Source organism: Octopus bimaculoides, chromosome Z (genome assembly GCF_046866305.1).
Source record: "Octopus bimaculoides isolate indiv1 chromosome Z, ASM4686630v1, whole genome shotgun sequence".
Classification (NCBI taxonomy): Eukaryota; Metazoa; Mollusca; class Cephalopoda; order Octopoda; family Octopodidae; genus Octopus; species Octopus bimaculoides.
This window is the reverse complement of record NC_142944.1, coordinates 8,061,172-8,073,496: the sequence shown is the minus strand read 5'-3', so window position 1 is coordinate 8,073,496 and position 12,325 is coordinate 8,061,172. Positions and strand designations below refer to the sequence as shown.

The window sequence follows — 12,325 nt, the reverse complement described above, 5'->3', positions numbered from 1 at the left end:
TATTTAGCAGAAGCAACAGAGTGACTCAAAGTCTGAGAGTTTAGTGTATAGCCACTTATCAAACTGTTTGGTAAGTGTCAATGCATGAAACTCTTGGACTTTGAATCACTGTTACTTCTGCTAAATGTTAATAAAAACTTGTGTGGTATATGTGTGTGTGTGTACATATATCTGTGTCTTTGTGCTTGTCCCTTGTGGCTTGTCACCTTGTGTTGATGTGTTTACATCCCCATAACTTAGCAGTTTGGCAAAAGAGACCAATAGAATAAGTGCCAGGCTTTAAAAAATAAGAACTGAGGTTAATACATTTGACTAAAATTTTTCAAGGTCGTGCCCCCCACATGGCTGCAGTCTAACTGAGATCTAGTCAACACAGCCAGTTATGTTAGCTGTGCAAATTACACACACACACACATAATTTCTTTTAACAGTGAAACTCAAAATAGACAAAGCTATAAAAAATAGCTTGAAAATATTGGGTTGACGTGAAAGGCTGCCCAACTTTATCTACTTTGAGTCCAGCCTTAGAAAAAGACAAAAGAAATTATAATCTTGGATCCTTTCTGTTGCAGTCTCACCGATTCTGAAATTAAGTAAAAATTTTCAGATTTCAGTTGATTCATACTTTTCTATAGAATTTTAACTTAATTTTATCATTATAAATACATCTAAGATACTGTCTACTGTCATCTTGTCCGCTTTCGGTATTTGCATATATATGCATATTCAGACAGATAAGGGGTGGGGGAAAAAGCAGATTTTGTGATTACTGTTAATGTAGCAACAGACCCAAGTACAAAATCGAACCGGAAGTTTATAATCTGTCTCCCTGAGTTATGGAATGTCAATTACAAAACTAGCATATGATGATGATGGTGGGGGCCTTGAAGAAAAAGAGAATAAGACATCATCTGTTGTTGTCTGCGTGTTTAACCATAAACTTAAAATGTGGGAAGTAGGCGATATGAATTGTTTTATAATACTCCGCCTAGTTATTGAGTTATCTTTTCGTAATTTAACCATGTCAATATAGATGATATACATACACTCGCACACATGCATATGTGTGTGTATGGCGCAGGCGTGGCTGTATGGTAACTAGCTGGCTTACCAACCACATGGTTCCAGGTTCAGTCCCACTGCGTGACACCTTGGGCAAGTGTCTTCTACTCTAGCCTCGGGCTAACCAAAGCCTTGTGAGTGGATTTAGTTGACGGAAGCTGAAAGAAGCTCGTCGTATATTCTCAGGCGTCCTCGACATCTAAACATCTGTCCCCCCACCACCACCACCATCGCTTGACAACGGATGCTGGTGTGTCTACGTCCCCGTACGTTAGCAGTTCGGCAAAAGACCGATAGAATAAGTACTAGGCTTACAGAGAATAAAAGTTGTTGCGTACTAGTACCGAAAGATCGCCCGGCCATGCTGGAGTACTGCCTTTATTCTAACAAACGGTCCCTAAGACTTATTCTATCGATTGTCAAGCGATGTTAGGAGGACGACGACAAACACAAACATGCATAGGAGGACGACGACAAACACAAACATGCATATACACACACACACACACACACACACACACACACATACGACGCACTTCTTTTAAGTTTCCGCCTACCAAGGCCGTCTATAAAGTTAAGTGCATATAGGTGCGAAACATTGGTCACTCTATATACATATTCTTTTACTCTTTTATTTTCTGTAAGCCTAGTACTTATTCTATCAGTCTTTTGCCGAACTACTAACGTATGGGGACGTAGACATACCAGCATCCGTTGTCAAGCGATGGTGAGGTGGGGGACAAACATATATATATATATATATTATACGACGGGCTTATTTCAGTTTCTGTCGACCAAATCCACTCACAAGGCCCTGGTCTGCTCGAGGCTATAGTAGTAGACATTCACCCAAGAAACCATGTGGTTGATAAGCAAGCTGCTTACCACACAGCCAGCCACTCCTGCGCGTTGTTTCGTTGTCCCCTTTTTGTATCACCTAACTGTCTGGATGTTTTGCGTTTATATATATATAATACGCATCCGAAAGAGCTACTAATAGTTTTATGCTACTTGAGCAGGCATAAAATACGTCATGTATCTTAAAAGCTGAAAGATTGCTTTAATATACATGCCGTATTTTATAAATACGCCTGTTCAAGTATCGTAAAACCATGGAATTATTAGCTCTTTCGGTTGTGTATTAAATTGGTATTTATCTATAACTGGAGTACCATTTTTGTTATTCTATCCCTATTAAATTCGTAAACTCAATTTGTTTCTCTCTCTCTGTAAGTATATATATATATATATATATATATATATATATATATATATATTGTATATAAAGATAGGCTTAATTTAATAATACAATAAAACAACAGGATCCGGGTACATGGAGATATTCTGCCTCAGCAAAACGTAATAATGCATAATTTTTGTCCCACTGTTTGGGCTCGTTTTTAAACTAAATTTATATCCGTAGAAACGCAACAAAGTCTGCGCGTAACAGTTTTGTGTCTTAGTAATAAAAAAAAAACGTGAATACTATTAAAAAACATTCACAGCTGTCGAAAAAGTATTTTTTGTTGTGCTATTTAAACGATGCAAAGTATTTTTCGATTTCTTCTTGCTCGATATGAAGATGCGTTGTTTGGTAAAGTAGGTTTTTTTTTCTAAATATAAATGCTGTCTTGTTTCAAATTCACACCGGTCGTTATTGTTTATCCCATGTTAATTCCGATTTTATTAACCTACGGTTTTTAGTAAGTTGAACGACTACGTAGAGGCTCCATCGTTTCGCTCCTATAATTCGCTCCATTTATTAGTATTTAGTACTAGATAATCGTGGACTGTTCAGAAGACCCTTATTTTTATTTTGCCATGCATTAAGGGATTCAAGATGAGTCCAGACAAAAAAAAACTTACAAACGTTTATGCACGACCTCCTAGATCAGTGGCTCTCAACCTGAGTCCGTTTAAGATTTTGTTGTTAAAAATTTATCTGCAATAAACTTGTTACAATTCCTAATACAATTTCTAAAAATATAATAGGTTTTTTTTTTTAAACATCGAATAACTATGGGGGTCCATCTGCGTAAAACAGGAATCAAAGAGGTCCGAGGGTAACAAAACAAAAATGGTTGAGAAACACTGGTGTGGATTGTGGCGGTTACGCGAAACTCTTGAGCAACAGTTTGCTGTGGTTTTTAAGTTTCAAGTTTCAATAAAACTTGATTGATTGAAGTTTTGCCTGATCAAGGCCCGTAACTTGCAATTGACTGCCCTGAAAACAATCCCTATGACAAGTCTATGCAAGATGTATCAATTTTACATCACAGTTTAAAAATACTGTTGCCATTGGTTACAAGTTTCCAGCAGGTCAATCACTACTAGTTCATTGCACTTCTAATGGCGAGAGTAAACACACATACACACACACACACAAACCATGCAGAACGAATGGCGGAAAAGACTTCGTTTTAAAGGACTAGCTTTTTGGTTTGGTTTTGGACGATTATATCTTTCTTTAGAAGATAAGTGCGGAAGGGTCTTAGATATGTACCATGTGAGATTATGTCACACGTGTGTTATACAATACTGGACCAAATGTCCGGCAAGCTTGGAACCGGAAGTGTCCCGGATTTCTGGATTTTCCAATTTTTTGATGACAGCCTAAATACATACTTGAAATATATAATAAACTATTAAAAGTAAAGAGCCAAATTGTAATTAATAGTTTCAAATGAATACATTTCTAAAGCCGGATCCATTTGATATTTATTATTTCACTTAAAATATACTATACTGTACTATGTATAATGTTTTATGGTGAAAATTAAATGAAAAAAAAAGTAAAGAATATGACTTTATTTAACAGATACAGGTACAAATTAATGCGCTTCTAAATCTTTATCAATTCACCTTTAAAGAATGTACAGAACAAAACTGTTTTTAACATACTGTATGCAAATTAACCAACTTCTAAAACGGTATGTTTACTTAATACAAGGTAGACTGTATTGCACGACATTGTACAGGATTTCCGGATTTCGGGAAGCCGGATAAGAGGTCCGTTACTTGTATTAGGAATTGTAAAACTTGGATATAAGATGGAAGGACGTTTTTTGCCTACTAAATGCTTAGATAATCTCAGTTGATTGGTTGTCAACTTCTGACATGAAGAACGGTCTCTTCTAAATATATTTCCCTCACCTGTATTGTTGATATTTATTGCAATCAGCGTTAGTCTATTTGTATATATGGTTGATGACTGTGAATCTTATCAACATCGTAGAATATGTTTCACTGAAGAATCTGCATAGTCTAAAACACTCATGAACAATCTGTGGTCCACGGAACCTTCTACACGGCACGGCCAACAAAGAAATAAAATTACCCTTAACCTTTTTTAATAGTGCCTAAGTATGAACCATGTTTCATGCGACCCACTTTTCGAAAAAAAACGTTACCCGGGTTCTGTCTAAAAATTCCGGCTTTCTCTTTGGAGTTATCTCGCTTGTTGTTTAATCTTACTTCTCTCTCTCTCTCTCTCTCTCGCGTGCGCGCGCGTTGAAATTGCAAAATCGATTTTGCATCTATTTAATTCCTCTTTCTTTGCCAAAATGTTTGACAAGCTTGAACATTTCTAAAACCACCTGAACATGGTAATTTGTCCTTTTCAATCTTCATAGGAGCCCTTTCCCTCCTGTAAGAAATACTGATGTAGAATATTGGTCCTTAGACTGACAAGTACCAGTGCCGACGACTTCTCTCAACTCTACAAAAAGCACATTAGAGAAATTTCGAGGATTCCCCACTCTTTATTAATTCTGTAGCATTTAAACCGGCTCTATCACGCCCAGATGTTCTACTTGGTTTGTGTCCAAACAGGACAGATCTGGTCACTCACACCTACCCTAAAGCTACAAGATAATCCTTGATTAATTGAAAACAATGTTAATAAATTAGCATTACGTTTGATAAGGTAATCTAAATACTAAAGGGTTAATGAATAGACAAACGAACGACAAGCTGCTAGAATCATTACACATCGGTAAAAATGTTTAGCGGTATTTCTTTTGGTCAGTTTACCTTTTATCCTTTCAGGGATAAGCGCCAGTCAAGTATTAGAGTTGATGTAATTGATTGTCCCGCCACCACTACCAAGTACCTAAAGATTGCTAAAATTAGAACAAATGCAAAAATAAAATAGAGTTTGCATCCAAGTAATTCTTGATGTCGGATAAGCTTAAAATGTTTAAAACTCGTTAAGTTAAATGTGTCTTCTTTTAAATCTTCACAACACTCTTCAGTTTAACAGAGTTCTACAGGGTGTTTTTATATTCTAATTGCTTGTATAATTTCACAGTTTATTGACATTTTCTTTTTGTCTTACATATGTTTAACCCTATTGTGTTTATATTTAAAATAAAGACAGCTTCCCTGAGATATTTTCTCTCAGCTTCAAGAGCCATATTCAGCCGAGGTTAATGCATTCAGTTGTCATCGTCGTTTTGTCACCCACACATTATATGCACGCACTTCAGATCAACATAACGAAATGCATTCCACCCTTGACCATCTCGTTTCGGTACACTTTGGGCCAAATTATCCAATTAGGATAAAGTTTGTTTTTATTGTGTTTAATGCTCTGATTTCCCACCAAGGCATCGAAGCGAATGTCAGCAGTAAGTCAGTCAGCATTGTTTACAAATGTGTAATGTTTGTGGAAGTGTCAGCGGAGATCGTTGTAAATGTGTGTTGCGTTAGATGTGTCAAGGGAAAGAACTCTATTTTGAACACTCAAGTGAGCTCCCTTGCAATATGTATATATATATATATATATATATATATATATATATATATGTATATGTGGTGTATGTGTGTGTGTGTATATATTTTTTTGTTTTTTGTTTTATTAAGAAAAAAGGATCCTTCTATTCTGTTCGGGTTTAGTATAAAGAAAATTTTTTGTTCTCCAAGAGATGTGTGGGAAGAGAGAGGGCCAAGACGACGTGAGGCGATGTATTGAAGGCCAATCTCAGAACAGTGGTCACCGCAATAAAATTGGGATCCTAATGCAAAGGTGCCATGTAAAAAGCACCCTGTACACTGTAAAATTGTTGGTGTTAGGAAGTGCATCGAGGTGTAGAAACCACACCAAAAGAGACTATGGAATTTGGTGTGGCTCTTGTCAAGCCGTCGAACCCATGCCATGGAAAACGGACGTTGAATGTTAATGATGGTGGTGATAATTTGTCATGACTAGAAAAAGTAAAGGTACAGGGGTTGGACAAAATAATGGAAACACCTTAAAATTTCAAACAAATTTATTTTAACATGGGGTAGGACCGCCTTTGGCAATAATTATAGTTTGAATTGTTTCCAAAGGAATTTTTGTCCCTTCTTCAGCTAAAACAATCTCCAGTTCTTGTAGTGATGATGGTGGAGGATATCAACTCCTTACTTGTTTTTCTAAAATGCACCATAAATGTTCAATAATATCAAGATTTTGGGACTGTGGTGGCCAAATATGATGTTCAACTTCACTAGAATGTTCCTCGTGCCATTCAGTAAAACTTTAGCTGTGTGAATTGGTGCATTATCATCCTGAAAGATTGCGTTTCCTTCCGGAAACATTTCTGCAACCATAGGATGAATTTGATAAGATAAAATTCTTAAATAGTTGACTATCAATTCTGCCACGAAGGGAAGCCATTGAGTTGGTGGATCATCACAGATCCTTCTCCATGTTTAACAGTTGGAAGAAGGCAGTCTGGGTCAAATGCTTCTTTTGGCTTTCTTCACACGTATACTCAGCCAGTGGTCAGAAATAGTGTAAAGGATGACTTGTCTGAGAAAATAACATCCTTCCACTGCTCTAGGGACCAATTCTGTAGGTTTTTACTCCATTCTAAACGCTTTGCAACGTTTGTTTTTGAAAGTAGTGGTTTTCTGATTGCAATCCTCCCATGAAATTCAGCTTTGTGCTGCTCCTGTTTTTGTGGAAACTGGGTTCTTGAGGTGGTCATTAAGCTCTGCAGTAATTTTGGGAGCTGTACTTTCATGATCCTTTCTAACAATTCACGTAAGAGTCTGACAGTCCCTATCTGAAAGCCTTGGTTTTCTTCTGGAGCTTTGTTTCAACGAAGAGATTTTTCCCTCTTCCTCAAAGTACTTCTTCATACACCAAACATTTTGGCTGTTTTCGTTACGTTAGCGCCTGCCGTACAAGCACCAACAATTTGACCTCTTTGAAAGTCCAATAGATCTGTCATTTTAATGAATTTGAATTACCTTTTTCTGATGATATCTGAAAAGAAACAGCAATTTTAGCAAAGCATATTAAGCAACACTAATAATAAATCAAAAAACATAAAAGTAAACAAGCTTTTGATGGTTTTATAGATATTTCAAAATTATGATGCTAGGTGTTTCCATTATTTTGTCCAACCCTTGTATATCTTGAAATTGGTTTCAAGGTTGAAATTGGAAAATTGAAGTCTAGAAAGGCTACATACTATAAATTTGGGTTATTAGAAGGCAGTGAGCTAGCAGAGTCACTAGCAAAATTCTTAATGGTATTCTGTCTATCCTCACATTCTGATTTCAAATTTTGCCAAGGTCGATGAATTAAGTACCAGTTGAACACTGGGGTCAATGTAACCAACTAGTCCCCTATCCCAAAATTTCAGGCCTTGTGCCTTTAGTAGAAAACATAAGAATGGCCAGTATAAACGGACCAATTATAAAAGAAAGAAAAAAAGGGGGGGGTAATGTAAAAGGAGAAAGGGCTCTATACCCCTTTCTTATTTTTTTCTGACCAGGCTCCCGTGGTTTTATGGGTTTTTCCACGTGTAACCTTTCCTTTTTCGAAGCGCCTCCCCCTTCGGGGGTTTCTACTTATTTATTTATCTATTTATTTATTATATCTTTCTCCGTTTTCTTCCTCTGTTTAGACGAACTTTCCTACCTTTTCGGACAAAACCTTTTGCAACCTTCGTCCTGTCTTTGTCCTTATATGTTTTTAATTGATATTAGCCCTTGTGGCCAATAAAACGAACGAATTATTGTTATTATTACCTTTACCTTAGTGAAGGCAGAGGTATTGTTTCAGTCGTGTTTGTTTGCTTGTCCGTGGACAAAATATCTCAAGAACCACTAGATGAATTTGGATGAAACTTTCAGGGATGTTTGGCCTTGTGACTGACGCAAAATAAATAGATTTGGGGATTGGTCTGGCACTGGACAAGGATTCTGGATTATTTGTTATATTTACTTTACTCCTCTGATTATCTCCCTTTGAGATGTAAGTTATGGCAGCATTGCTGTTTCCAAAGTTTTATTTTTGTTTCTCTATTATTAATTTTACTTGTGTCTCTATCTTCGTAGAAACTGATGGATAAAGAAATCAAACTACATAAACAAACGGCAGCAAAACCGTTCAGAAATTAAATAACACTAACATATTCAGTAACAATAATAAATTTAGTTCATCCTCGACAATTTTTAGTTTTACCAATTTTGAATATATCGCTCCTGTTTAAAACCTCTTACCTACTTGACAATTGCATTTCTAGTTCTACCTTGAAGGAAGCTTTACTGCTTGGACTCACGTTTTTGTGCGCAACAATGTTGTTAAACCTCCGTTAACAGCACCGTATGCAGGTCTTTTCTGTTTTCTTTAACACATGGGTAAAGAAATGGTTGCACACTCCTTAAAAAGCTAGACCTCCTGAACCAGGGCCTCATCACCAGACGCAGTCTAAAATCAAACACATGACAGATATATATATATATATATATATATATACCGGAGTAAGCACATGAAATGTGCAACAAGGTAGAGGTAGAGTAATATGCTTTATTTAAAAGCAGCAGAAATATAACAAAAAAACCGTTACTCTGAGTTTCACGTTCCCATTCATCGGACAGTTTTGTACGTGAAACTCAGAGTAACAGTTTTTTTGTTATATTTCTGCTGCTTTTAAATAAAGTATATATATCATCATCATCATCATCATCATCATCGTTTAACGTCCGCTTTCCATGCTAGCATGGGTTGGACGATTTGACTGAGGACTGGTGAAACCGGATGGCAACACCAGGCTCCAGTCTAATTTGGCAGTTTCTACAGCTGGATGCCCTTCCTAACGCCAACCACTCAGAGAGTGTAGTGGGTGCTTTTACGTGTCACCCGCACGAAAACGGCACATCTCGAAATGGTGTCTTTTATGTGCCACCCGCACAAGAGCCAGTCTAGGGGCACTGGCAACGATCTCGCTCGAAAATCCTACGGGAGCCAGTCAGGCGGTACTGGCAACGGCCACGCTCAAAATGGTGCATCTCATGTGCCACCCACACAAGAACCAGTCCAGGGGCACTGGCAACGATCTTACTTGGCTTGCCGGGTCTTCTCACGCACAGCACATTTCCAAAGGTCTCGGTCAGTAGTCATCGCCTCAGTGATATATATATATCATCATCATCGTTTAACGTTTGCTTTCCATGCTAGTATGGGTTGGACGATTTGACTGAGGGCTGGTGAACCAGATGGCTGCACCAGGCTCCAATCTGATCTGCCAGAGTTTCTACAGCTGGATGCCCTTCCTAATGCCAACCACTCCGAGAGTGTAGTGGGTGCTTTTATGTGCCACCTGCACAGGAGCCAGTCCACTGGCACTGGCAACGACCTCACTCAAATGATTTTTCATGTACCACTGGCACATGTGCCAGTAAGGTGATGTTGGTAACGATCACATTCAAATGGTGCTTTTTACATGCCACCGGCACGGAAGCCAGTTAGCTGCTCTGGCAGCGATCACATTCGGATGGTGCTCTTAGTAGATTATATATATATATATATATATATATATATATATATATATATATATATATATATATCAAATTATATCAAGAGCTATTACTATTAAATAAGGCCTCACGCTGTAAAGGAAATCTGAAGTCAAACTACCTCAATAAATATACACAGGCATCATTACAGCGTGAGGTGTTACTCATAGTAATAGCCCTTAATATAATAAGGTATTTTATATTTAAGGAAAAAAATTATATACTTTGTATTCATTTTTTCCTCAATTGGTTTTCCACGCTGGCTACTAGGTAAATCGTCTATAGATGTTATCCTTATATTTTATTTAAAAATTAATCCGGAATTTATTCAGTGCTGAATTGTTCTGATTATACACGTGCAGCCAAGATGAACATGAGAAGCCCCCTTTCCATGGATATATATATATATATATATAGTTTATAATTTTGAATATCTGTAATTTAATTTGTTCACTTTAATTTACTTTATTAAATGAAATATTTTCTCAAGTCATTATTTGAGCTGCTGCTTCTTTTCATTTACATTAAACAAAAAGTTTCAATGTTTGAAGAATGCACAGATGTGTAACAGTTAAAGCTATAAAAGGGGTGATTATTGTTTCATTCTGACTTTTGGAGATTATCTCCTCCCTCCCTCCCTCCCTCCCTCTCTTGCTCTCTTTCTCTCTCTCGCTCTCTCTCTCTCTCTCTCTCAGTATTAGTGGTGTTAGTAGTTAAAACAACTGGGAGCAAAATATTTTTTTATAGAAATTTATTTTTACTGCTTCAACATTCAATTGTCTTCATTTAATTTCCACTTTTTCATACTTGCATGGGTCAGACAGAATTTGTTGAGGCAGATTTTTCTATGACTGGATGCCCTTCCTGTTGCCAATCTTCACCTGTTTCCAAGCAAGATAATATCTCCCAAGGGTTTGATATGTTTTTCATGGAAGATTGACAACAGAAGACACTGCTTGTATGAAGGTGTTGCTTGTTTTACAACTATCACACGATGTCAAGGCAGAGTGCAAACAAGCACGCACACACACATACATTATCTTAATTTAACATCGCTTTTTCCATCCTGGCATGAATAGCCATTTCAACATGAATTGACATGTGAGAATGCTGCACTGAGCCCCAGTGTCTGCTTTGTCATGGTTTCTACAGTTGGATACCCTTCTTAATGCCATCCACTTAACAGAGTGAGCTGGGTACTTTATTTTGTGCCACTGGAACTGGTGGGTTCACCAAATAAATACTCTCAAGAATAGACACCTTAACTGAGTGGGGTATAGAACGGGGGGGGGGGGGGTAAGAAACAAAGATAGTGGGATAAAAGTTGATGTCTTGCTGAAGAGGTGACTTACATATCTTGTATTCACCTCTTCAGCTTTTATTCAGAGAGAGATGTGAGATGAAGGTACAAAAGAAATGTGAAAGACAATAAGATAGAGGGGCAGAAAAGGTAGATGAGTAGGTAAGTGTGCTAGAATGAGAGTATATGCGCACACTCTCGGAGTGGTTGGCATTAGGAAGGGCATCCAGCTGTAGAAACTCTGCCAAATCAGATTGGAGCCTGGTGCAGCCATCTTGTTCACCAGTCCTCAGTCAAATTGTCCAACCCATGCTAGCATGGAAAGCGGACGTTAAACGATGATGATGATGATGAGCTTCTTTCAGTTTCCATCTACCAAATCCACTTACAAGATTTTGTTTGCCTTTGACCAATATATTAAAATTACTATTAATGAGGATTTCTGAATGTTTCTTCCTTTCTTCCACAACAGTTCATCATCATCATCATCATCGTTTAATGTCCGCTTTCCATGCTAGCATGGGTTGGACGATTTGACTGAGGACTGGTGAAACCGGATGGCAACACCAGGCTCCAATCTAATTTGGCAGAGTTTCTACAGCTGGATGCCCTTCCTAACGCCAACCACTCTGAGTGTAGTGGGTGCTTTTACGTGTCACCCGCACGAAAACGTGGTTTTGAAAAACTCATTTGATTACTTCCTTCTTTACACTGGTTCAGCTAAATTGCTGAAATCCATCTTCTTACTTTCAACATCAGGAAAACTTTCAGATAAAATTGCTAGCCTCTGGATTATATCCTAAACATTAAACATCAAATTGCTAAATAAGAATTATAAAATTATTGGTTCATTTCTGAAAGTAGTCATGGAATCTTTTCTAATGCTTAACTGCCAACATTTCATGTGTTTTCCAAGGACTTCTAAAAATTCCCTTTCTCCTCTCCATTTTCTTGTCTTCTCTCTCTCTCTCTATCCCCATACGCTTCTGGTACATAATTTATCGACCCCGAAAGAATGAAAAGCAAAGTCAACCTCGGCGGAATTTGAACTCAGAACGTAAGACAGACGAAATACCGCTAAGCATTTCCCCCAGCGTGCTAACGTTTCTGCCAGTTTTCTACTTTAAACAGCAGTTGATATTAAATAAATATTAGGGTCAGATTAATGTG

At 37.5% G+C, this 12,325-nt stretch overlaps 1 protein-coding gene across 8 annotated transcripts in view; it reads left to right on the top strand.

The window, feature by feature from the left end:
- Positions 1 to 12,325, top strand: part of LOC106877586 (uncharacterized) — a 339,290-nt gene that overhangs the window by 277,388 nt on the left and 49,577 nt on the right. The window contains exon 1 of one of the 8 annotated variants that reach the window (XM_052973748.2): positions 2,465 to 2,656. The exons of the other annotated variants lie outside the window; for them this stretch is intronic. Coding sequence (XP_052829708.2) covers positions 2,605 to 2,656 — 52 coding nt within the window. The 5' untranslated portion in view covers positions 2,465 to 2,604. Of the gene's footprint in view, positions 1 to 2,464; positions 2,657 to 12,325 lie in introns of those variants that run through there. 8 annotated transcript variants of the gene reach the window in all.